The 27,083-nt window shown below is 47.3% G+C and overlaps 1 protein-coding gene across 2 annotated transcripts in view; it reads left to right on the top strand.

The window, feature by feature from the left end:
* Positions 1 to 24,157, top strand: part of Dhrs7b (dehydrogenase/reductase 7B) — a 31,718-nt gene extending 7,561 nt beyond the window's left edge. For both annotated transcript variants that reach the window (XM_052757277.1, XM_052757276.1), the window contains exons 2-7: positions 6,919 to 7,097; positions 11,240 to 11,349; positions 17,324 to 17,540; positions 17,981 to 18,073; positions 21,062 to 21,214; positions 23,120 to 24,157. In XM_052757277.1, the coding sequence (XP_052613237.1) occupies positions 6,919 to 7,097; positions 11,240 to 11,349; positions 17,324 to 17,540; positions 17,981 to 18,073; positions 21,062 to 21,214; positions 23,120 to 23,325 (958 nt within the window). In that variant the 3' untranslated portion in view covers positions 23,326 to 24,157. The remainder of the gene's footprint in view (positions 1 to 6,918; positions 7,098 to 11,239; positions 11,350 to 17,323; positions 17,541 to 17,980; positions 18,074 to 21,061; positions 21,215 to 23,119) is intronic.
* Positions 24,158 to 27,083: the final 2,926 nt, after the last annotated feature.

Below are 27,083 nucleotides of genomic sequence, written 5' to 3'. Positions count from 1 at the left end.
CTTGATACAACCTAGTCATCTGGGAGGGGGGATCTCAATTGAAGAGTTGCTTTGGTCAGGTTGGCCTGAGGGCATGCCTGTAGGGCATTGTCATGATTGGTGATTGATGTAGACACCCCCCCCCCCACACACACACCCACTGTGAGTGGCACCATCACTGTGGGTGGCCCCAGGTGGGCCTGGGATGTATGAGAAAGCTAGCTGAACAAGTATCCAAGAGAGACTCAGAGGGATTCAGTAAGCAGCCTTCCTGCATGGTTTCTGCTTCAGGTCCTACCTTGAGTTTCCTGCTGATTCCTTCAGTGATGGATGGACTGTTACTTGCACGTGTAAGCTGAAATAAACCCTTTCTTTTCCTCAGTTTCATGTGGTCGTGGTGTTTATTATAGCAACAGGAAAGCAACTAGAGCTCCATCTTTCACCCTAAGATACTGTCTATTCTCTGACAAGGTGTGTTTCTTAGAGGCAGCAAGAGGACGGATTATGTTTTCTAATTGACAGCTAACATTTAGTCATTCTTGAAAGGTGTATGCGGAGTCCTGTCATCCTGCTGCCTTTTGATGCTTTCTTAGTCCTCTTCTGTTTAACGACTGTCTTAGCCTTGGTAATTTCTTCTCTGTAGTCTCTTGGATATAATTGTCTTTCTCTTCCTTCTGATGTTTTCCTTCCAGTATCTTCTGTAAGGCTGGCTTGTGATCATAAGTTCCTTTAGCTTGCTTTTGTCATGGAGAGTTTTTTTCCTTCCCTTTCATTTATGATAAAGTTTTGCTGGGTATATTAGGGTGGTGTCTTAGTTACTTTTCTGTATCTGCGCTAAGATACCATGAATAACTAGTAGAAGAAGAAAGAGCTTATTGGGGGCTTGCAGTTTCAGAGGATGAGTCCGTGACGCCATGATGATGGCGGGAAGCATGGCAGCAGGCAGACATGGTGTTGGAGCTGGAGCTGAGAGCTAACATTCTGTACCACACACAGGAAGCAGAGAGATCTAACTGAGAATAGCTTTGGCTTTTGAAACCTGAACGCCCACCTCCAGTGACACATCTCCTCCAAGAAGGCCACTCCTAATCCTTCCCCAGCAGTTCCACCAACTGGGGACCAAGCATTCAAGTATATGAACCTATAGGGGTCATTCTCATTCAAACTACAACATTCTACCCCCTGGCCCATAGGCTTGTAGCCATAATATAAAATGCACTTAGTCTAACTTAAGAAGTCCTCATAGAGCTGGGTGGTGGTAAGCACACCTTTAATCCTAGCACTTGGGAGGCAGAGCCAGGCGGATCTCTGTGAGTTCGAGACCAGCCTGGTCTACAGAGTGAGATCAAGGACAGGTGCCAAAACAACACAGAGAAACCTTGTCTTGGAAAATCAAAAAAAAAAAAAAAAAAAAAAGTTCTCATAGACTTTCACTGTCTTAATACTGTTTAAAAGTCTAAAATCTCTTCTGAGACTCAAGGCAATCTCTCTCTCTCTCTCTCTCTCTCTCTCTCTCTCTCTCTCTCTCTCTCTCTCTCTCTCTCTCTCTCTCTCTCTGTGCTCTATCTGCATGTACACCTTTATGCCAGAAGAGGGCATCAGATCCCACTATAGATGGTTATGAGCCACCATGTGGTTGCAGGTAATTGAGCTCAGGACTTCTGGAAGAGCAGTCAGTGAGTGCTCTTAACAGCTGAGCCATCTCTCCAGCCCCTCAAAGGCAATCTCTTAATTGTAACCCCTTGTAAAATCAAAAAGCAAATTACATACTTTCAACATATAATGGCACAGAATATATGTTACCATTCCAAAAAGGAGGAATGGGAGCATAGTGAGGAAATTCTGGGCCAAAGCATGGAAATTCATCAAGGCAAACTCCAAATCCTATAGCTCTATGTGTGATGTCAAAGGACTTAGTGTCTTAGACAGTGTTCTAAGGCTGTGAAGAGACACCATGACTATGGCAACTCCTATAAAGGAAAGCATCTAACCGGGGCTTGCTTACACTTGGAGAGGTTTAGTCCATTGCCATCATGGCAAAGCAGCAGAGAGTTACACATCTGGATCCGCAGGCAGCAGGAAGAGAGAGACTCTGGGCTTGGAATGGTTTTTTTTTTGAAACTTCAAAGCCCACCCCCCTGTATCAGGCTTTCTTGGACTGCCAGCCCCCAAATCATGACACAGAGACTTATTATTAATTACGAAAACTTGGCCTATAGCTTAGGCTTGTCCCACTAGCTCTTACAACTTAAATTAACCCATTTTTTTTATTTATCTATGTTTTGTCTCATGGCTTTTTACCTCTCTTCTATCTTGCACCTCCTGTTTCTTTTCCATGTCTATGGTGTCTCTCTTGTGCCTAATTCACATCTCCCCTTCTTCTCTCTCTGCCCAGAAGTCCCGCCTAACCTCTTCCTGCCTACCTATTGGCCATTCATCTCTTATTAAACCAATCAGAAGGTGCCTTGGCAAAGACACATCTTCACAGTGTACAAAAGATTAAGCCGGGCGGTGGTGGCGCACGCCTTTAATCCCAGCACTCGGGAGGCAGAGCCAGGCGGATCTCTGTGAGTTTGAGGCCAGCCTGGGCTACCAAGTGAGTTCCAGGAAAGGCGCAAAGCTACACAGAGAAACCCTGTCTCGAAAAACCAAAAAAAAAAAAAAGATTATTCCACAGCACCCCCCAGTGACACAGTTCTTCCAACAAGGCCACACCTCCTAATACTTTCAAATAGTGCCACTTTCCGGTGACCAGGTACTCAAATCTATGAGCCGATGGGATCCATTCTCATAAAACCCACCAAAGATAGCTTTACCTTTCTGGGTATATTGCCTGCAGCATACTTCTCTCTCTCAGGCTAGTTCCACTCCTTAAGTGCAGTTCTTTATTTCAACTTGCCTTTCTACCTTACTGGGGGTATTTGCAGAGTTTAGGAAAGTCTGTTGTGGAGGCTGAGTTGATGCTTTTTTTTTTTTTTTTTTTTTTATATATATACTTGTGCAAGGCACCAGGCTCTCTCCTCAGTGGTAGTCTAGCAGTAAACTCATCATGAAAATGGAGTGCCAGTTGCCTATAGAACAGTCATTCTTTCCTTTAGCATTGTTTTGGAGAGAAAAGAGACACCAATACCAGTACTATGTGTCCTCGTGTGTGAGTTGTGGTTATGAGTGGAAAAAAATAAGAAGAAATAAATCACAGTGAGATCAGCACCAGGTTGCCATGTAGAGGAAGGGACATATACACGAGAGGAATGGTCGATGAAAAGAGAAAGGTTGGATGGAGATGGAGGAGTTTTGTTTAAAAGGAGACGAAGAAGAGAGAGTTTAAGATGTGCATGAAAGTAACGGAGCAGTCTTTTCTCGGGAGGTTCAGTCACAGGGACTCTAGGGCAGCCAGGACGCTAGGATACAGAGAGGAAAGAAAAATACTACAATGCTGAGAAAAGAAGCCGGCGTGGTGGTGGTGCATGCCTTTAATCCCCGCACTGGGGAAGCAGAGGCAGGCCTGGTCTACAGAGTGAGTTCCAGGACAGCCAGAACTGTTACACAGAGAAACCTGTCTCAAAAAACAAAACGAGGAATTCCAGGACAGCCAGGGCTGTTACACAGAGAAACCTGTCTCAAAAAACAAAACAAAACAAAGAATACTAAGAAAAGAAGAAAAAACCCAACAACATGGTGCATTTTATAAACAGAAAAGAACTGTAGAAGGAAACAGAGGTGGGAGGAGACTGGGTGTGAGGCCAGATTCTCTACTGACTCCCTGACCTAGTAGACGACTTGGGATTCAGGCCAAAGTCTTGGTGTATTCAACGTCAAAGGTGACTGGGAGCCGGGACCGGAGAGCAGTGGCTGTCTGGCTTCAGATGCTGAGGCAGAGCAGGTGGGCTCTAATTGCTAATGGTTAACACCAGAGTTGGGGCTGAGGAATGGGCAGGCTGTCTGGGTGTCTCTCGCTCCCCACTTCCTCTTCTCGGACTGAGGTCCTGTCTTGTCTCTTACTTAAATTTGTGGCTAATCCTCCCACTTTTGCCTTGAGTGCCAGAATTACAGGTGTGCACCATTATACCTGCCCCTCTCAGACTTTCGGAAAATAGATAGAAATTTCAAATTTCTTTAGATAAATTCTTGTCTTCCATTTGGAGCCCTGTCTGCCCTTTGACCCAGTTTGCTTGTAACGTGGCTTGGTATTGCATGGTTCCCTTCTTACAGAACTGGACTGATTCCTCTGTAAGCTCTGGAGCATTCTTAGGTCTTTGTTTTGTGATTTTCAGATTTACATGTTTAATTTCTGTGCGTAGTTTCTGACTAGATTACAATTGCCCATTTTTACTGATGATTTGGTTTTTAAAACATGAAAGGAGCCTGATTAAAACATAGCTTGAGTGAATAAAGGAGCCTTAGGAACAGATTCCATTGACTTAAAATGGTGAACTTTGACCAAAGTAATTGAAAAGAGCACTATCATCAGGGTGACATAGCTTTATATCTAAGTTGCTGTTCTAGAAGCCATTGCCAAAGAGAGAGCTCGTAGCTCTGGCCACCTGGCCCGAGAAACACCTTAAAGGGGTACCCGGGCACGCTCACTGTAGGTCTAGAATTCACTAACGTACAAGCATGGTAGGCGGCCCAGCCTCCCTCCCGGGTGGTCTGTGAGCACAGAGCATACTGTGCTTTCTGTTGAGGAAGCAAGCCTTCTCTCCCTGTTTCCTGCTCCGGTCAATAGCCCTGGGAAGACTATCCCTTTTTCCTACCAGTTGATATCTGGAAAACTTAAAGCAAAGTAAGTCTGTCCCTGCCCTCCTTTTGGCTTTTATTTTGTTTTGTTTTTCTTTTTGATTTTTCGAGACAAGGTTTCTTTGTATAGCCTTAGCTGTCCTGGAACTAGCTCTGTAGACCAGGCTGGCCTCAAATACCTAGAGATCCACCTGCCTCTGCCTCCTGAGTGCTGGGATTAAAGGTGTGCACCAGCACCACCCAGGAGGGGGGGGCTTATTTATTTATTATAATTTTAATTAATTTATTTTTATTTTATGTGCATTGGTGTTTTGCCTACATGTATGTCTGTGTGCGGGTGTCAGGTCCCCAGGAACTGGAGTTTCAGACAGTTGTGAGCTGCCATGTGGATGCTGGGAATTGAACCTGGGTCCTCTGGAAGAACAGTTAGTGCTCTTAACCGCTGAGCCATCTCTCCACCCTATCTATTTTTATTTGAGAGAGGGTCTCACTATGTAGACCAGGCTGGCCTCAAACTCACAGAGATCCCCCTGCCTCTGTTTCTGCCTCCTACTGGAATCCCACTCTTTTTTATACTGTCACTCTTGCCTTCCTGGTCCATAATTTAGCCAAAGCCTGAACTAGAAGTAAGTATGCATTTGGATGTAACATGTGTGTTTTTATAAATGCACTAAAGCCCTCTTGTGAGCTACTTTGAAAGGAACCAGGCTTGGTTTTGGCCTTGCTTTATAGAGAAGATTTATTTCCTAGTCTGGAAATATGACTGCCCAAGACAAATTCCTTCTACTTTTCAGTGAGATTACCCATATTCTTGGCTGTCTTCATCCAGCTATTTCAGAGAGGCCAGGAAGGGCCAAGCAGCCTGGAGGCTCATCGGGGGTCATGTGCAGTGCAGTGTAGAATAGGTTGGTGGGATTTAAGTATTTGAAAAATGGTTGTGTCTTAGGGTTATCACTGTGATGAAACACATGACCAAAGCAAGTTGGGGAGGAAAGGGTTTATTGGGCTTACACCTCCACGTTGTAGTCCATCATTGAAGGCAGTCTGGATAAACGCACATAGACATGGGATGCAAACTTTTTTTAAAAATTTTTTCGAGACAGGGTTTCTCTGTGTAGCTTTGGAGCCTGTCCTGGAACTTGCTTTGTAGACCAGGCTGACCTTGAACTCACAGAGATCCACCTGCCTCTGCCTCCCGAGTGCTGGGATTGAAGGTGTGCGCCGCCGCCGCCGCCGCCGCCGCCGCCGCCGCCGCCGCCGCCGCCGCCGCCGCCGCCGCCGCCGCCGCCGCCGCCGCCGCCGCCCTGGTGGGATGCAAACTTTTTAGTGTGCGTGTGACAAAATATGTTCTGTTCATTTAATTAAACTAATCTATGCCGGTACAAAAATTAAACTTCATTGAACCCTGCTCAGTAAGTCTCTTTATTTGGAAAGAACGAGTGTTTCCAAGGTCTCTCTTAGAATCTGTTTGCTGTGAAGCGAGTTTCTGAGGTCTGAGGTGGCTCTGCATTCCCATGCACGTGCCCCCAACCATGCACAAAGAGAGTTCATCATGCCCGTTAACAGGCTTGAGCGGGGAGGACAAAGGCCTAAGCTGGAAGCGTCAGTGGGATTGGATGCCCCCACCCCACCCCCCAGCTGGGTGGGAGCCGGTTCTTCAGGGCTCTGCGCTGCTGTTGCCACACCACTTCTGGCGTCTGTGAGTTCCTGGAGCCTCTGAGTAATTCTCGATACTCTGCCCTTGTGGCCTTCGGTGTAACTGTTGTTCACTTCCATGTTGTGCGTTTGAAAGGGGGCTGAGACTCTGCTGGTTGTGGTCTTGGGGGCCCATGAGAGGGTGTGCAGAGTGGGCTCCAGTTAATAAGCCTAGCAAAGCTCTGGTTCATGTCCCAGAGGTCTAAGCTCTGCTGTCCTTCCCTGAGCAGGGGCCCTATCCACCCCTCTTGCCATTATCTGGGAAATGACCAGCTCCTGGGCCATTTTGGACAAGGCAGGGTCGTTCCACACCCAGACTTACCTGGTACAAGGAGCTGAGATTGTAGTGAGAAAAAAATTTCCCCAAGTCCTCAACTCAGCCGGGCTGAGCCCTAGTCTCCTCCCATCCTAGTTATTACATGGAAAGGCTGGAGTGGGGTCTGCGTAGCTTTGACCAATCCCCGGTTCTCCTGCTTTGTCCCTGATCAATTTGTTTGGTTCTTCCAGGAAGAGTATGCTGAAGGAGAGGGTCATGGACTTGGTCACCCAGACGACCATCCTGCCCCTGCTCTTTGGCTGCCTGGGGATTTTCAGCCTCTTCCGGGTGCTACAGCGGATCCGCTCCAAGGCTTACCTGAGGAATGCTGTGGTGGTGGTTACAGGTGCCACCTCAGGGCTCGGCAGAGGTAAGTCATGGGTCTGTGATGCCAGGAGTGGAATCAGCAGGCTTCATGGGCCTCACAGGACATGTGGAAGGGACCCGCTGTCCATGGTCCAATTGGAAAGAAGGGTGTGTGAGCAGCGAGAAAGGCCTGAGCCTCAGTGTGCTTCCCACTGCTGCTGGGAAGCAGTGGCCTTCCTCAGCCTTGCTGCTTTTTGAGAGAGGGGTTTTCAGATACGGAGAACTAGGTGAATGGGTGTGTGCACCGTTTTCTGGGTTTAGGGCTTGGCGCTGGCTTCCACGATTTCTCCTTTTCCCCATCAGGGACTTGGCAGGATTAGAGGTCAGGTCCATGAGGCCCCTGCTTTCCACACCCAGGCCTTCCGCTCAGTGCCCTTGCCCTTCAGTGATACCTCTGAGTCTTGGGGAAAGTGTGCTCCATGAAGCTCAGCCCTTTCCTTCCCTGGAGCTCTGTCAATGACTCCAACAGCCTAGGCAGAGGCTTACGACAGACCTGCCATGTAGGGCACCCGCCCTCCTTCCTCAGCCTCTGCTCCCCAGTAGCAGCTCCCTGTGGCTCCAGTGCCATTCCGGGGAGGAAGGTGGAGGAGGCCTGGGATTGGGCTGCAACTCCCGCCTCAGCAGCGTGTTCCCAACAGGCGTGGTAGGGAGGGAGGGTTACCAGTGCTCTCACTGTGCCCTCACAGCTGAGAGTCCAGACGCCATGGCTAGGACTTGCAGCAGCAGCAGCTGCAGAGCCAGGAGCCAAACCCAGGTCTGGCTCCAGAGCTCAATCCTAAAGGATTGAGCAGCTGGGGAAGCGAGGAGCCCTGGAAGAATGTGTGAGTCCCAGGGATAGTCCAGATTCATCCACAGGTGGGAGCAGAAGGGTGGGAAAGGTGTGGAAGGTGGGTGTTAGAGGAACACAAAGGGGCAGACAGGCCTGCAGTGTACCAGGGGAGCTAGGGAAGGCCCTTAGGCTCACTTGTATGCCGATGCTATGACTGGTAGGCGAGGTCTCTGATGGTGACCCCAGGTTTGCCTTTTAGATCTTTAGACTCTTTTCCCCCCTGCCCCGTGAGACAGGGTTTCTCTGTGTAGCCCTGGCTGTCTTGGAATTCACTTAATAGACCAGGCTGGCCTTGAACTCAGAGGTCTGCATGCCTCTGCCTCCTGAGTGCTGGAAGTACAGCTGTGTTAGGCCCTATGCATTGGTCAGGCCTCTGACCTCACTTAGCTACTATAAATAGGGCAGTCAGCAGCTGCTTATTGGATCTCATTGAAGAGGAGCAATTTGAGTTTATTTTTACTTTTATGTTTTTTGAGACAGGGTCTTACTGTGAAGCCCTAACTGGCTAAGAACCCACTTATATAGACCAGGTTAACCTTGAACTTGTGATGGTCCTGTAGCCTCTGCTTCCCTGCTGCTGAGATTCCCATGCCTAGCTCGAGAAGAACAAATTTTAAAGTCCTTGAAGAGTGACAGCTGGCGAGATTGGAGTGGTGCAGTGTGGGTGCTGGACATGTGGATGTGTAGGACATCGTCTGTTATCTGCACTTTCTCTCCCAGTACCAGACTGAAGGAAACAGAAAATATGATTGAAGAAACTGCACCTGAGCATAGTGTACTCTTCTGTGCCCCCGGCAGTATGCTTACATTCTGCCCATGTAAGGCCTTAGCAGCAGGAGTCCATCCAGGTACAGTGGGACAGAGCCTTAGGTGGCCACCTAAGAGATTCTCCTGGTGCTGCCGGGGAAACGCTGCTGTCCTCTAGCATCTGCTAGGAGGAACATCCATATGGTCCTGCGTACCATGGCCGCTGCCCCGAGCGAGGGTCAGCATTATAGAATGCGTTTTCAGGTAGACTGGTTCTCAAAGTTTGTCTTCTGTTTTGTGCATTTAAGCTACATGAGCCTTGTCCTTGTAGAACACTGACTAAATGTCCAGAAGGATTTGGATGTTCTGGATGCCGACTGGTGCCAGCCTGAAGCACGGCTATGCACAGCTGTCTTGCTTTAGAGCCCAGGCATGCCAGCAGTGCTGGGGACTTATCTGCAGCTGTAGATAACCGCTGGCCTCTTCCCTTGGCCCTCCTACCTCCTATATCAGCTTATCTAGGAAGCCAAAGTGGAATCCTTCCAGGCTGTTCTCACCTCTGTCACGACATCGATTTTAATTTCCTCCCTTTTAGGCATCTCTAGGATGCAAAGCTCACATAAAATCTAGAAGATCATTTTCTAGAAGCTGTCTAGACACCAGTATGACTCCTCACTCTCGTTCCTATGCATCACTTCCTAAAATGTCCCATCTCTTGGTCAGGACAGGACAAGACAGGGTGAGGAAACCTGCAGGGCCCAAGCCTCCGACCTGTGGGATGCTGTAGTGAGCCAGGTGAGTAGGTCTGGCCTCAGGAGCTAGCCTTCCATCAGGATGGGCCTGTGAACAAAGTTGCTGGCGTCCTTCAGAAATGACAGGACCCTGTTGTGCAGTCTGCTTAGCACCTCCTTCCAGAAGGTGAGGGCTGCTGGCCTGACCTGCTGGGGAGTGCTGTGCAGGAGGCTGAAGGAACAGCCCCAGGGCACTGAAGTACCGCCCTGTCCCATGAGCAGCCGCTCAGTTGTCAAAGCACCTCTCTTTTTTGTGAAGGACATGAATTTCTTCTGCCCTCTTACCCAGCTCTTGTGTGAGGGAAGGGTTGTTCCCCTCTACGCACAGTGTACAGTAGACCTTTGACCCTGCCCCTTCTCAGATAAGCAAATGATAGCCCTGTTCCTTGCCAACACTTTGGTGATGGCTTTCAGAGGTTGAATTGCCCTGCAAGGCAGGCTTGTCCCATCCGTCTTAGCCATAGTGCCTAAGAAACCTCCGGACTGCCTGAGCCTCTAAGATGGGTTCAGAGACCTGTGGTCAGTGAGGGTCAGTGTCCTGAGAAGACAGATGCACGAGCACTCCTCGTAAGACAGGTTTCCAGTCCTGCCAGCTGCTTAGTTTGTGGGACACTTTGAGGGGCAGTTTGGAAACATTAAAGCATTAGCCAGGCAAGGTGGTGCGTGCCTGTGTCCTAACACTTGGGTGGTAGAAGCAAGAGGATCAAGAGTTCAAGGTCATCCTCAGCTTCTTGGTGAGTTTGAAGGCCAGACTAGGCTACATGAGGCCTTGTCTCCAGACAACAGAAAGGTTAAAGTATTAAAGACAGGTATTAAAAATACTTCATAATGCTTTACCTATGACGTAATTACCTACTTTACCTCATTCAACCTCAGTCTCCTCTGGATGAGATATTATTATTTATATCTTACGGAGGGGAAAGGGAGAAACAGATTGTAACGTAGGCAGATGTCATAGAACCTATAAGCAAAAGAAAGCTAGAGTTGTGCATAGACCTAGCTCAAGTCCATTCTCCAGAACACTGGGCTCCACTCTGTCCAAAAATGCAGATGTTAGGGTACTGAGAGTTAGCTAGGACATGTTTGGGGGAGTAAACAAGGAGGAAGAGGCATTCCCTATTTCCCCCTACTTAATTTTGCTGCCTGAATCTCTTCTCTAGCCCAGAAAGGCCTTAGGCCCAGCATCGCCTTCCATGGCTTAGTCCCCTGCCTCCAGCATTTCCTCTGCACCTACCCTTCAGGGTCAGGACCCCAATAGGCCCTGGCCTTTCTGCTTTGATTTTTCAAAGAACTGTGCATGTGTGTCTGCCAGCTGCATTAGTGGTCTGGGGAGCATTGTTGGTGCTGAACCGCAGCCTCCAGGGACCACAGCCACACGAGAGCTCACACCACTTGTGGAAGTGGGTTGAGTTTACTGAACAGGTTCTCTGCTTGTTGGTCTTGGACTCTGCTTAGCCTCGCTGGGCTTCATCAATAACAAGTAAGTTGATGCCCACAGGGTTGCTCAGGACCACATGAGAACACCATGGAAAGTTCTGAGCATTGTACTCACAGACCTGTCCACCTTCCTGGCTTTTCTCTGCCTCATAAATGTGTGTCATACCTCTGGATGGGAACCCTACACTAACCTTACCTCCCAGCTCCACACCGGTCTACATATACGTGTAAGGATGTGAGAAGCAGGCACTGTGCAGGGCTGGGTGACTTTAAACTGATCTGCTTGGAAGAAAAATGGCACTGGATAATTATAGCTGTCAGAGTTCTCTTCTTGTCCCTTAGAATGTGCCAGAGTCTTCCATGCTGCGGGGGCTAAGCTGGTGCTCTGTGGTCGAAATGTGGAAGCCCTTGAAGAGCTCACCAGGGAACTTGCTGGTTCCTCTACCTCCCAGGTGAGCCTACAGCAAGGGTTCTGTGGGGAAGGAAGAACTGTCATAGGCCACAGTAGCCTACTCTAGGACCGCTGAGCTACATGGCATCCATCCATCCATGTGATCACACTCTATTGGAAGGCAGCAGCCTCCAAGCAGTTTGAGAACCATCTACATTAACATGGCCATCGGCCACAGCCACCACTGCCTAGGCTAACAGCTAGGGAAGTCTTCATACTCATCTGGTGTTGGCTGGAGATTTTTTTTTTTTTAATTGTCTTACCAGCTGGGCTGTGGTGGCGCACGCCTTTAATTCCAGCACTTGGGAGGCAGAGGCAGGTGGATCTCTGTGAGTTCAAGCCCGATCTACAGAGTGAGTTCCAGGATAGCCAAGGCTATACAGAGAAACCCTGTCTTGAAAAACAAAACAAGCCAGGTGGTGGTGGCACACGCCTTTAATCCCAGAACTTGGGAGGCAGAGCCAGGCGGATCTCTGTGAGTTCAAGGCCAGCCTGGGCTACAGAGTGAGTTCCAGGACAGGCTCCAAAACTACACAGAGAAACCCTGTCTTGAAAAACCAAAAAAGAAAAACAAAACAAAAAAACAAACAAACAAAAAAGTTGTCTTACTAGCTGGAAGATGGATCAGAGGTTAAGAACACTGGTTGCTCTTCCAGAGGTCCTGAGTTCAATTCCCAGAAACCACATGGTGGCTCACAACCATCTGTAATGAGATCTGGTGCCCTCTTCTTGAGTAACAGCATACATGCAGGCAGAACACAATACATAATAAACAAATAAATAAATAACTCTTTAAAAAAAATTGTCTTACAACATTTATAGTGCTAATTTTCATATCTTCAGCCCTGTTTGAGTTAACTTCATATATAGTATTAGGAAAAGGTCCAATTTCATTCTGTAATTTTCTCTTTCTCTCTTTTTAATTTAATTTAATTTTTTTTGCTTTTCGAGACAGGGTCTCTCTTTGTAGCCCTAGCTGTCCTGGAACTCACTCTGTAGGACAGGATGGCTTTGAACTCACAGAGATCTGCCTACCTCTGTCTCCAAAATGCTGGAATTAAAGGCGAGTACCACTACGTCTGGCAGAATATGTTATTACATAAATGTTTATGATTTTATATTTTCTTATAATAAACTTCTAATATATAACATCCTTGTACTGTTTCTTTGGCACTTAGAGTCGATTTTATCTAATGGTAGTGTAGTTACTGTATCTCCCTCTTGGTTGCTTAGAGTCGATTTTATCTAATGGTAAGTGTAGTTACTGTATCTCCCTCTTGGTTGCTTAGAGTCATTTTATCTAATGGTAGTGTAGTTACGGTATCTCCCTCTTGGTTGCTGTTTGCATAAGGCATCTTTATGTCTAGATCTCAGGTGAGCCTTTCATATGTAACATATAGTTGGATTGTTTTTAAAAAATTCATTTTGTTGGGGGTTGGAAAGATGGTTCAGCGGTTAAGAGCACTGGCTGCTCTTCCAGAGGACCCAGGTTCAATTCCCAGGACCCAAATGGGAGCTCACAAGGCTTCTGACATCCTCACACAGACATACATTCAGGCAAAATGCCAATGAGCATAAAATAAAAACAAATTATGTATTTAAAAAATACATTTTGTCAGCCTCTATCTTTTGATTAGAGAGTTTATTCTAATTACTTTTTTTGTTTTGTTTTAGTTTTTTGAGACAGGGTTTCTCTGGGTAGCTTTGGCTGTTCTGGAACTCACTCTGTAGACCAGGCTGGCTGAAAACTCATAGATCCACTTGCCTCTGCCTCCTGAGTGCTGGGATTAAATGTTAGCATTTAGGCATCTGTACTGGCCTGCCCTTAGGGTCCTGACAGGATATGTCCTCAGATGCAGCCACTAAGAGCACCGCTGTGCACATTCGCTACAGTTCCTTATAAAAGGCAGATCTTGTACACCTCCTGTCTCTTTCTTTCCCTGAGCTTTAGTCCCCAGGACCAGCCTCTGCCCCTTCTCTGTCCCTTTTTCTCCTCTCCCCTCAATAAACCTCCCACGTGGGCCTGTTGTATGACTCCATCTCACCACTTTTTTTTTTTAATTTATTTATTATATGTACATGTTCTGCCTGCATGTATGCCTGCATTCCAGAAGAAGACACCAGATCTCATTATAGATGGTTGTGAGCCACCATGTGGTTGCTGGGAATTGAACTAAGAAGAAGAGTCCTTCATATTCAGTCCTAAGAAGAGTCAGTGCTCTTAACCTCTGCGCCATCTCTCCAGCCCATTCCCGACACTTTTTTTTTTTTTTTTTTTTTTTTTTTGGTTTTTCGAGACAGGGTTTCTCTGTGTAGCTTTGCGCTTTTCCTGGAACTCACTTGGTAGCCCAGGCTGGCCTCGAACTCACAGAGATCCGCCTGGCTCTGCCTCCCAAGTGCTGGGATTAAAGGCGTGCACCACTACCACCGCCCGGCTCCCATTCCCGCCACTTTTAAAATACAACATTAAAGGCTGGGCCAACACCATGGGGGCACTCTATTTACATTTAAAGTATTTTCTGACCAGGAGGGACCTTTTGCTATTTGCTATTCCATTGTCTATATGCTTCCTAGCTTTAATTTTAACCCCTCATTTCTTCTTTAATCATCTTTGTTAAAAAACTGATTTTTTTGTTTTGTTTTTTTGAGACAGATTTTCTCTGTATAGCGTTGGAGTCTGTCCTGGATCTCGCTCTGTAGACCAGGCTGGCCTCAAACTCACAGAGATCCACCTGCCTCTGCCTCCCGAGCGCTGGGATTAAAGGCGTACGCTGCCACCGCCCAGCTCTGATTTTCTTTTTTGATGGTAGAATATTGATTCCCATCTCATTTCCTTACATGCCTATTTCCTTTGTGGTCAGGGTGCTCACCCATAGGGTGAGAGTAAGACCACTACCACAATTTTGAGCCAAGTTTGAAGCAAGCTTGATTTTATTGGGGCGCACCCAAGAGCTGTCCAGTGACTGCCTCTAAGTGGGGTTAAAGAGAACAGCCCTGAGTCCATTTCTTAGGCCCCTTTTAAGGAGTAAACTCACTGGTAGTTGCAAAACAGGTTTACAGAAGAGAGACGTGGGGCACTAAGTACAGGAAGATCTCAGAAAACACCATGTGGTTGCTATGTGATTAGGGAGGGTTAAGGAGGGTCAAAGAGGGTCAGGGTGTTCTCAAAAAAACGAGTCAAGGTTATGGGTTGGGGCAAGACAGGCTCCAGGAGACAGCCTTAAAAACAGCAACTCAGCTCTTAACAGTAAATTGAAACTTTTGTTTGTTTTTTTGAGACAGGGTTTCACTTTGTAAAATTAATTATTAAATTTTTTTCTTTTTCTGTTTTTGGGACGGGGGTTCCATGCAGGGTTTCTCTGTAGACCAAGCTAGCCTTGAACTCAAGAGATCCACCTGGCTCTACCTACACAGTGCTGGGATTAAAGGTGTGCACCACCACCACTCAACTCAGAAACTTATTTTTAACAGTACAGCATAATGGCCCCTGTCTTCAAAATGGAGTCAGGCAGGTTCCTCGTTGGAGATTACACTTGACATCCTAAAGTTGTAACACTAACATTTTTGCCTGCTAACTTCAGGAGCCCATAAAACTGGTCCTGTCCATGTCTCTGTTTTCTGCCATTTATGCCACATACTACATCTTTCTGTAGTTTGCCTAGTAATGGATTAATGATCTTTTAAAATTCACTTGTTTTAATTATGTAGAAAGCACAAGACAGTTATACATCCAAATTCCAGTAACACTAGGTGTTAGAATTCTCCATGCATTACTTGGCTAGAGACCTTTCTTTCTTTTTTTTAATCTCGCTTGTTTTATTTTTTAGTCAGGTCTCACGGAGCAGGTACCAGTACAGCCAGTTTACATGTTGTTGACGATTGAACCCAGGCCTTCAAGCACACTGGGCACGCACTCTGTCTACCCAGCTATATTGAGCCTTTCTCAGTGGCTTTACTTACCATTTCAGCCCTAAGGGACCAATGCCCTTGAACATTCCTTGCAGGACAGATCTAACAGACCTGGGAATGCCTTCAACTCTCCCTCACTTTTGAAGAGCTGTTATGCTATATGCTGATGTTTTCTTACAACTTTGAATATATCGACCTGCTTCTTTAGCCCTCAAGGCTTCAGGTGAAGCATGGGCTGGTATTTTTATGGAGGGCCTTTATGTGAGGAGTTGCTTCTGTTCTCAAGACACCATTGGATTATAATTTGTCGCACTGTGGGTCACCAGTTCATCTAGTTGGTGTGGAACCTCTTAGATGGCGCTGATTCATGTCTTTGGTTGGCCATTTCAGATTTAAATACTCAGAGCTCCACATTTCCTATGTTGGCTTGCTTGACAGAATACTATAGATTTCTTAGGCTTTATCTTCCCTTTTTCTTTTCTTTTTTAGATTTGTTAATTTAAATGATTATGTTTTGGGTTCACAGAATTATTCTTCTCTTTCCTCACCTGCTTTTAAACTCTGGTGTCTTTACTACCACGTCACTTATTGTACTTAAGCTCTAGGATTTGAGTTCGTTTGCTTTTTGTTGTTTTGTTTTTCAAGACAGGGTTTCTCTGTGTTGCCCTGGCTGTCCTGGGACTCACTCTGTAGACCAGGTTGTCCTCAAACTCAGAGATCTATCTGATTCTGCCTCCCGAGTGCTGGGATCAAAGATGTACGCTACCACCGCCTGGCTAGAATTTCTTTTTGTAATTTTCCCCTTTATTGAAATACTCACTTTTTTTTTTTTTTTTTTTGGTTTTTCGAGACAGGGTTTCTCTGTGTAGCTTTGCGCCTTTCCTGGAACTCACTTGGTAGCCCAGGCTGGCCTCGAACTCACAGAGATCCGCCGGCCTCTGCCTCCCGAGTGCTGGGATTAAAGGCGTGCGCCACCACCGCCCAGCCTCACTTTTTTTTTTATTCATCTATTTCCTGTTGTTGCCAATGCCTTCCTTCATCCTTTCAGCGTGGTAGAGATAGTTGTTTTAATGTCTTTGTTATTAAATCTAGTATCTCATCCTCCTGGGGATTCTTTTTAGATTAATTTTGATGTTCCAAAGCAGTCTGCTGGCAGCTGTATTCAATGATGGCTGTTTCAACAGCCTCCATGCCCACCTCAGGCACGAGCACTGGGTCAGCAGTATGTGGCGGCTAAGTTCCTTCTCGCCCCCACTGGGTCCCCCGAGCTACACCAGAAATAGGGTCTGCCTTTTGCACTGTTGCCTGCCAGGCTTTGGCGGCAGCTGTGACTTGTCAGCAGAGCACTCCCTTGGAAGATACGTTCGGGTAACCTGGAACTTCAAGTCACGCCACAGGGTTTCATTTCCAGATGGAGATGGGTTCCCAACCTCCCATCCTGCCGTCCCCTCTGCCTCCCCCTCACTCCCTCCCTCCTCCCACTGAGCTGTGCAGCAGAACCGTGCTGGGCCCGTTCCTCAGGCACCTGGTACTTTGCAGCAGTTTTTATGATTATGGAGGTTAATGCCTCCCCTCCTGTCTGGGTCAGGAGCTATGCCTGGCCTCCTTTCTGCTGTGTCCCAGTGCCAGGCCTTCCGGGAATACATGAATAACATTTTGTAAACAGATGAGTAGAAGTAACCACCTGGGGTGGACGGCACCTGTGCCTTGATGACTGTTGAGTGGAATCAAGGCAGCTATTGTTAATAACTCATGTGGTCATATACACACCATACAAGTATGTTCACACCATACATGATCCTGACCTGTGGGTCAACAGTTTGGCTCATGAAAGTAAGAGGGGCCTGTGGTCACATCTTGTGGGGTATAGCAGTCAGCTTCAATCTAGGAGAAATTTGCCCAGATAGATGTGAACACCACAGACAGGAACTTCATAGGCTGCATCTTTGGAAGAGGGTTGCCACAACCTATTGCGTTTGTGCTGAGTGGGTCAGTCCCAAAACTCTGAAAAGGAGGAACATGGTTGTCACTCATGAGGTGCATTTTGGTTTTTTTAATTTGGCCAGGGACAGACACACAAACCTTACACGGTGACCTTCGACCTCGCGGATCCTGGTGCTGTTGCTGCAGGAGCAGCTGAGATCCTGCAGTGCTTTGGCTATGTGGACATCCTCATCAATAACGCTGGGGTCAGCTACCGTGGTGCCATTAGTGATACCATAGTGGACGTGGACAGGAGGGTAATGGAGATCAACTATTTTGGCCCCGTTGCTCTAACGAAAGGTAGGTGGCATCTTAGGGTAGGAGGTATGAGCACAGTCATTAGCATGCCAGTTAATCTTGGTTTCTTTTTAGTGAGACACTGTCTGTTCCTGTCCATTTTGCCCTTTGCAGTGGGTGTGGTCATTCAAGTCTGGGTGTCTTGCTTTTTCTGGGTTTATATCTGCATTGTATCTGTTTTGCGCCCTCACATCAGTGTTGGTCTCACTGATGCAGCTTTTGCATTTCTGCTCCATGCATCCCACCGAAGGCAATATTTTGATGTATAGACACAGACTTCAGCTCAGAGGTCCAGTTCCCAGTAGGACAAGGGCTGTGCTGTTTGTGTGTTCTGTTCTCTCCTCTCTCCTGCGGTTCTCTATGGAAAACGGTAGTGTCTCCTCCAGCATCACCAGGCACAGTGACTAGGAGACGCTGTCTAATTTTCCACCCTGTCCCCTCAGCGCTCCTACCCTCCATGGTCAAGAGGAAGCGAGGCCACATCGTCGCCATCAGCAGCATCCAGGGCAAGATCAGCATTCCTTTTCGATCAGCATGTAAGTACTTTACCTTCCTTTCCCAGAGCATTTTATTTTTTTCTGATTATAAAAAATGATGTGTCACTAGCTAGATTCATACACTGTAGAAATACCCTACAGATACATTAGTAACTTCATCAGAATAGTCTTTTTGGGTTTTTGTTTTGTTTTATGAGACATAGTCTTTCTACTTAGCCTTGGCTATCTTGGAACTCACTATGTAGATCAGGCTGTCCTTGAACTCAGAGATCTGCCTGCCTCTGCCTCCCAAGTGTTAGGGCTAAAGGTGTTCGCTACCATGCCCAGCAAGGATCAGAATGTTTTAAGCAATCATGTACCTTAGTTTAAATCCTAGCCTCTTCCCTATCCTCTAGGTGACCTTGGGCAGGTGTTCCTCTCTCTATGTGCTCATCTTCACTTGCACATGGAGACAGCTCAGTGTAGAAGACTGTTAGGAGGAAGGACCTGCAGTGGCCCTGGACCAAAATCCTTTCAGCACTTGGGGGCATATGGCTCCAGGTTTTTTCCTACATATAATCAAACATCCAAAATGGGATCACATTTTACATAGTGTTTCTGACTTGTTCAGTCCACTAGATAAGCATATAGGTTCTTTTAATTAGATATAATTCAGTAAATGGCTATGACATAATTAACTTAGCCATTTTCTTCATCTTTTTTTTTTCTTTTGTTTTTTTCGAGACAGTGTTTCTCTGTGTAGTTTTGGTGCCTGTCCTGGATCTTGCTCTGTAGCCCAGGCTGGCCTCGAACTCACAGAGATTCGCCTGGCTCTGCCTCCCGAGTGCTGGGATTGAAGGCGTGCAGCACTGCTGCCCGGCAGCCATTTTCATAGGCACTGGAGAATCCCCTATTCTCACCTCAAACTTTGACCTTTAGTAGTGATCTGTGACAGAGTATCCTTGAATATTGATATCTCTAGATTAAGATAAGCCTGAAGAAGTAGAAACATCAGGTAACACCCAAACCTTAAAAACACACAGTTGGCTTCTATTCACGTGCCCACTTCTACCTAAGAGAGCGGCTACGATCTCAGATGTCCTTCATTTGTCTGGCCTCCTGTTAACACATGCAAACAAGCACACAGAGTGTAGCTTCTAGTCTGCAGAGGGGGTTAAAAAGATTTGAAAGGTACGCCAGCAGTGGAGGCACACCTTCAATCCCAGCACCGGGAGGCAGAGGCAGGTGGATCTCTGTGAGTTCAAGGCCAGCCTGGTCTATAGGACAGCCAAGGCTACACAGAGACACCCTGTCTCGGGGAGAAAAAAAAAAAAAAGATTTGAAAGCGAGTATCACAAACTCCTTAGTTATCTTTTTCTCTGAAACGGAAGCGCTGACTTGGAAGCCTTTGCCCATCTGCCTCCAAGGACCAGTGCAATCTGGCTAGCCCAGCCGAGGAGGGCTGGACTGTTCCAGCATGGAGGGGCAGTGATACCACTCGGTTCAGTAAAGGGCCGCTGACCATTACACAGAAGCAGTTCCTTTCCCAGGCCTGGACCTCAGTTCTGCCTTTTGGCTCTCCACGTGTGTCCTGGGACCTTCACTTAACTTCAGACCCTAAGCTTTCCACTGCCACCGCAGCCATCTGCATGCCTCCCAGCGCTGGTTCAAAGGTGCAGTGAGCTGTGCTTTGTCACTGAACAGCAGGCCAGCCTGATGCTCTATGGGTATCTCTCTCTGGTCTCATCCTTGTTTTAATCCCGACAGCACTGGACAGTTACCTAAGGCTGCTCAGATGATTCTGCAGAAAAACAAAACCAAAACGCCGTCACCAGGATTGATTAAGCAACTAAGCCAGAGTGTTAATAGTGGTTAAACTGGAGTAGAGGTTTATAGAGTATGTCATGAATTCCTACATGCCACATTTCACTTTGACATATTCCTACTAGCTTTGTTCTTTAATGGCCCACTGACTGCAGCAGGTATGCACAGTGGTCTGGATACTAGATGGTTAACCAGACTGAGTGTGGCCAGCTTCCTAGGGAGGTGGAGTTAACCCATGGTGAACGGCCTTCTTAGCAGTGGAGTGGGAGAAATGGCCTATCCCCTTGTGCTGTTAGACACTGAGATGGTCACAGCACAGCACACACATTGGGGAGTGGCACTGTGTGTGCCCCGAGTGCCCCGAGGAGGGGCCAGCTTTCACTGGTGGAATCGTGGGCTTGGTGTGCACCTCTGAGAGCCCATGGCCTCGGAGTTCAGGAGTGACCCAGCTATCAATGTGGACTTCGGCTTTGAAGACCCAGAATGGCTGCTCTCCTCATCCCTTGGGCTGCCGCTCATCCAGGCCAGCATCTCTACTCACAAGCCCTGCTGCTTCCGGGTGCCTGCTCTGACCCCCTTGCTTTGCCTTCCCGGTATATTTAGCCGATGGGAGCCCCTTTTGACAAGTGCTAAAACATTAGGACTCGAAACTAGAGGAGACGGGTTACTGTGGAGGCGCTGGCTTGTTTCCTAAAAGCCTCACCAGGGTCTCCATGCCCCTGAGCATGACTGAGGAGCTGCTGCTGGGGGACACAGGGGCCTCTCTCACAGGCAGAACAGGCTTAACTTCCTCCTTATGGAAGCAGTCAGAAGGTTTGAATCTGCACAGCCTTGCATGAGGGAGGCTCTCTGAGGCCATGTTCAGCAGGGACAAGGACTGGAAACAACTTGTGAAGACTCCTGTGGGGTCCAGTTCTGTCACTGGGGGACTCCCTCCCCTGAGAGAACTAGACAGACCCACTTGGCAGGGCTGAATATATTTATAGGTGTGTGTATATGTGTGTGTGTATACACACATATACACACACCATGGATATCATTTCTTTTCTCAACCATTTGAGGACGTTGAAGGCACGGCAGTGCTTTATTCCTATGACCTCAGTATCTTCTAAGAACAAGGACTAAGTGCACTTGTCAGAACCAGGACTTGACACTGCTCTAGTGCTGTAATCTTAAATGGTGAACCCACACCGGCACCTTTTCTGCCTTTGTCCACACGTACAGATTCGGCCTCCAAGCATGCAACCCAGGCATTCTTTGACTGTCTGCGTGCTGAGATGGAGCAGGATGACATTGAAGTGACTGTGATAAGCCCTGGCTACATCTATACCAACCTCTCTGTAAATGCCGTCACTGCCGATGGCTCCAGATACGGAGGTAGGTCGGGTTTCTCTCCTTCATCACTAAAAGCTACAGATTGACTGTAATGCAGCACTCTGCTGCCCAAGCAATTCCTGAGCCTGAGTGTTGGCTGCGGATGTGAACTGCTGTGTACATGGCATTTCCCCACTGAGACCCCTTTGGCCTTATCACAAATTCAGCTTTTAGAACAAGATCCCCCATAGGTAGAGAACTGGGACAGAAAATCCCTCACCAAACTTCCCACTAACTCATCTGCAGATCCCAAGGCCCAAGGAATATTATAATTAGGACTAAGTAAATTGAACTCAGGGCTAATGGGGGGTCCAGGGGTAGGGGTGGGGTCAGTGGAAGAAGGGGGCACTTGGTATGATCGGTTCCTGCCCAGGGTGCTGGAGAAATGGCTGGTTTCAGGGAGAGTGTTCAGGTGAGGCTGGATGGGGTGCAGCAGTATCAGCCTCCAACCTACTCAGCCAGCAGCAGCACTGAGCTGACATGCAGGTCCTGCTCATGGGCTGAGAGGCCTGACTCCAGCTTATACATGTAGGAACATCCATCTTGGGTCAGCCGGTCCATGAGTGCTGGAACTGTCAGAGCCAGCCTTACCTGCCTGAGCTTGGAGCAGGCCTGCTGTCTAACACTAAGCCCTGCCCCCAGGATGCTTTCTGTGTCCTGTGCTGCTGCTGCTGCTGCTGCTGCTCAGGTCCTGCAGGTCTTGCACCCATCTGACCAGGTCTGAATCAAGACCACTCCAATCTGGGTAGCTGCCTTGCCACACCAAGTCTCTTCACAGAAAGCCACAGTGGTAGGAGCCAGACCGCTGCTAACCTGTTTATCCTAGAAAATTCAGTTCAAACGGTTCTCAATTTCTCCTGTGGTCAACACACAGTGAGGACAGATCCCCGTGGGAGCTCGGCTTCTGGGTGGTGTATGCTAATGGTCTCTTCTGAGTCTGCGTCTGGTTCTGTTAGCAAGATGGATGAGTCACCAGCAGAGAGGGAACATCAGATGCTGTTACCCTACACCCTCCTAACTGTCCCAGCTGTTCCTCATCCAGCTTTCGCATGCCGCTGGGAACTGGGACAGCTGTTTACTCCCAGCTCAGTGCACAGGGGTGCACATGGGGTCAAGATGGTCTCTACCATCTTCTGCTGACAGCCTTGGGAACCAGCCAGGACAGAGTAGATGATATACCATCCCCTAGTCACTGGTTGTTGCCCAGATGTAGAATATCTAAAGTCAAGAAGACTCTCAGGCCAGTGAAATGGCTCATGGTAAAACCTGCCACCAAGCCTGACAACCTAAGATTTATTTATTTAATGTGGTTTGTTTTTGTTTTTGTGACAGGGTTTCTCTTTGTGGCTTTGGAGCCTGTCCTGGAACTTGCTCTGTAGACCAGGCTGGCCTGCCTCTGCCTCCTGAGTGCTGGGATTAAAGGCATGGGCCACCACTGCCTGGCTTATTTATGTATTTTTATGTATGAGTGTTTTGTCTTCATGCAGGCCAGAAGAGGGCACCAGATCTCATCACAGATGGCTGTGAGCCACCATGTGGTTGTTGGAAATTGAACTCAGGACCTCTGGAAGAGCAACCAGTGCTCTTAACTGCCGAGCCATTTCTCCAGCCCTGGCAATCTTGAGATGTGGGGTGGGGTCCACTCTGAGACCTACCTGTGCTGGCTTTGGACATCTGTCACAGACAGATGAGCAGTCACACTCACTAGTTAGTTGGTTCCACACACTAACTGGTATCCCAAGTCCGTCATCCTGTCTATATATCTTTATCCCCATTTACCTGCTTTGAACCATAAAATAGTTCCTCATTTTCTCAGTGTAACCATCTACTTCCGGGAGGAGCTCTGGGAAAAGCTGGCCTCATGACTGCTCACTTGTCCTCATGTTCTTTTTCTTTTCTTTCCTGTAGCTCTAGACAAGAACACAGCCCAGGGCAGAAGCCCTGCAGAGGTGGCCCAGGATGTCCTTGCTGCTGTAGGGAAGAAGAAAAAGGATGTGATCTTGACCGACTTACTGCCATTCATGGCTGTCTATCTCAGAACTCTGGCTCCTGGGATTTTCTTCAGAATCATGGCCTCTAGGGCCAGAAAAGAACGAAAATTCAAGAACTCCTGATATCGGTCAGTGCTGCTAGCCTGGATCGACCTGGTCAGACTGAGTACCACACCTTTTGGGACTGGGATTGCTCTGCAAGGGATCCATGGCTGAGGGCTATCCTGCAGTGTAAGGTGGACAGAGCGCTTCTGTTTCCCTGGGGTGGGTTAGCCCTTAAGAAGTAAAATATGGAGTTGGGCTGGGACTCTAAAGATGTAAAATAAATGACTGAACAGTGATCAGAGTTCTCAGCAGAACCACATCCTCTGAGTCCTAGACCTGCCAGATTCTGGAAGTGGAGGTTTGGGAACTAGGTGTCCTGGTAGCACCAGCCCCGAGTCTTTTGTTGAGACAGGGTTTCTCTGTGTAGTCCTGGCTGGCCTGGAACTCAGAGGTCAGCCTGGCTCTGCCTCCAGAGTGCTGGGATTAAAGGCGTGCACCACCACCAGCCAGCCACCTCTAACTTATTAAAAAGGCATGATGGGTTCACTGAGCAGGTCAACTTCATTTTCCAAGTTTAGAAAGATATTTTTCCTGTTACAGAAACTGACAGCTGAAACCATAGGAGGTCCATTGGAAATTTCCCCAAATCAAAGTAAATCTCCCATATAAAGCTGTCCTCTTCATTTAGCTCTGGGCCTGCTGAACTGCCTTTTAAAATTATTTAACAGATCTATGTTGTGTGTTGAGCACACCCCCCTTCTCCCTGACTGCTCTTTTCTCACCCCCATTCTCACCCATCAGCCTCCTTCCATTCCCATCCCCTTTGCTTCTATTTTAATATATATCATTTGAAGTGACTATGAAATTTAGGAACCACAAACAAGAGAAAACATGCTATATGATCCTTGTCTTCTGAGACTGGTTCATTCACGGTATTGTCTCCAGTTGCATTCATTTTCCACAAATGTACCAAACTTCATTCTTTATGGCTGAAGAAAGCCCAGTGTGTGTGACCATTTCCTTACCTCTGTTTCATGTCTGATGTTGGACACCTAAGCTGGGTGCATAGCTTAGCTATTGAACAGCCCTGCAGTGCATGCTGATGAACTAGTGTCCCGGACGGTCTGACTGCCATCCTTTGGGTGAACATCAAGGGGTGGCAGATCAGTGTAGTGTTAGGAGACATTTCCACACTGATTTCTGTAGAGGTCACAGTCAGTAGTTTAGATTCGTATTGGCAGTGTATAAGGGTTCCCTTTTGTCCACATCCAGGCCAGCATTTGCTATTTTCTTTTTTCCTGGTTTTTCAAGACAAGGTTTCACTGTATAAGCCCTGGCTATCCTGGAACTCACTCTGTAGACCAGGTTTGCTTTGAACTCAGAGACCCACCTGCCTGTCTCCTGAGTGCTGGGATTACAAGTGTGTGCCACCAGCAGCCAGTGCATTTGCTGTTTTATTTTCCTTTCCTCATTTTCCCCCTTCTTTTTCTTAACAGTTTAAGTTTCACATCTTACATGGAGATATTGCTCTATTTGGAATTGACTTGTGCAGGGTGAGGTAAATATCTAGTTTCCTTCTTTTTTTTTTTTTGGTTTTTTTCGAGACAGGGTTTCTCTGTGTAGCTTTGTGCCTTTCTTGGATCTCACTTGGTAGTCCAGGCTGGCCTCGAACTCACAGAGATCCGCCTGGCTCTGCCTCCCGAGTGCTGGGATTAAAGGCGTGCGCCACCACCGCCCGGTCTAGTTTCCTTCTTAACCATGCAGACGCCCAGGCCTCACAGCACCATTTGTAAGCATTTTTGGCATCTTTGTTTAAAAAAAAAAAGAGGTGGCTCTAGCAGTGTGAGTTCTTATCTGTGTCTTTTATTTTGTGCCATTAATCTCTCTGTTCAATGCCAATCAATACCATGCTTTTTGTTTCTATGACTCTGTAATATAACATGAAGTCATTTATGGTGATAACTTCCCATATTTATTCTTTTTGCTTAAGATTACTTTGGTTAGCTGGGGTATTTGTGCTTCCAAGGTTGGTTTTTCTAGCTTTGAATATTTTTAGGAGTGCTTTTGAATTTTGGTGCAATTGCATTGAATCTGTAGATACCATTTGGTATGGTAGCCAGTTCCCTTCCTTCCTTCCCTCCCAGACGGTATCTCAGTCTGGCCTCAAACTCTGTGGCCAAGGATGACCTTCAACTCCTGATCCTGTCCCTCCCTCTCAAGTGCTGGGTTTCCATGCATGTGTCAGTCACCATGCTAATTTATACAGCGGTAAAGATCCGACTTAGGGCCTCATGCATGCCAGGCAGTCACTTATAAACTGAGCTACATCCGCAACCCCAAACAGCCATTTTCATAATATTAATTCTTCCAGCTCATAAGAATGGAGGTCTTTCCATCTCCTAGTGTCTTCAGTTTTTCCAAGACAGACTGTGTGTAACTGTCCTGAAACTCACCTTGTAGACCAGGCTGGCCTCCAACTCAAGAGATCTGCCTGCCTCTGCCTCCTGGGTGCTGGGATTAAAGGTGTACACCACCACCGCTTGACCAGTTTCTTGAATGTTTTCTTTTTGTAGAGGTCATTAACCTCTCATCATGAGGATACTTCTCAGTTCTACTTTTCTGGTGGAATCTTTAGTCATAATTTGCAAATACCTTTCCCCTTTCCTATTTGTGTTTGATTTCCTTCTCTTATTGTTGAGCCATATGGGTGTTCTGTCTGCATGTATGTCTATGTACCATATGCAATGTTTGCTGCCTGTGGAGGCCAGAGAGTACATATTTTCTGGGACTGGAGTTACTGCCAGGTTTTAAGCTGCCATTGTGGTTGCTGAGAATAGAATCTGGATGCTTTGGAAGAGCAGCCAGTACCCTTAACCACTGAGCCACCTCCCCAGTGCCTTATGCTTCTCTTTTGACCCTGATAGGTGATTAAAAATGGCTACGGATAGCCTAGGGTCAGTGTTGGGAGGCTTTCAAATTACCTGGGAGAAGGAAGGTGAGTGGGTGATCAGACCTGTGGCCTATTTACCCTGGCTCACACCTTGTCCTGAATGGCCCAAGAACTGTGGGTACAGGTCGTGGGTGGCCTTCTATCATCCACAGATGTCATCTACCCTCCTGCCAGGGAGGAATGAGTGCCAGCAACTGTATTGGGGCTGCTGCCTAGTCCCAAGTGCTATAAATCTACAAAGCACCCAGCATGTTCCCAGTGAACAGCAGCAAGGACCCTCCTCTACAGACATGAGAACACTTTCTCTAACACTTGTTGGCTGGCACTTTGAGAAGGGTCACATCTACTACTATTCTTTCCTCTTCATTAAATAGTGTTAAGCCATAGCAGCAGCATGTGGTGATATACTGTGTACCCTAATAAAATATGCTTGAAGATCAGAGAACAGAACAAGCCACTAGATTAAACATAGAGGCCAGGTAGTGGTGACATACACCTTTAATCCTAGCACTTGGGAGGCAGAGATCTGTCTGGATCTCTGAGTTCAAAGCCACCCTGGATTACATGAGATTGATCCAGTATAGGAGAGAAACAGAGCCAGGCAGTGGTGGCACACACCTTTAATCCCAATACTTGGGAATCACATGCCTTTAATCCCAGCACTTGAGATCTCATACCTTTGTTTGGGAAGCACCCAGGCCTTTAATCCCAGCACTTAGAAGGAAGTGAAATGGCTGGGCAGAGAAAGGTATATAAGGTGTGAGGAGACAGGAATTAAAGGCTTTTCAGGCTGAGAAGTCCTAGAGTAAGACGTGGCAGTGGCTTGTTCCTTTTGTCTCTCTATCTTCGGGCAAATTTTATTAGGAGCCTTTTGGGTGAGGACTCA

Source organism: Peromyscus californicus, unplaced genomic scaffold (assembly GCF_007827085.1).
Source record: "Peromyscus californicus insignis strain IS unplaced genomic scaffold, ASM782708v3 Scaffold_3__1_contigs__length_106647218, whole genome shotgun sequence".
NCBI lineage: Eukaryota > Metazoa > Chordata > Mammalia > Rodentia > Cricetidae > Peromyscus > Peromyscus californicus.
Note: the sequence above shows the minus strand (reverse complement) of the source record. Positions and strands in the feature narration are given on the sequence as shown.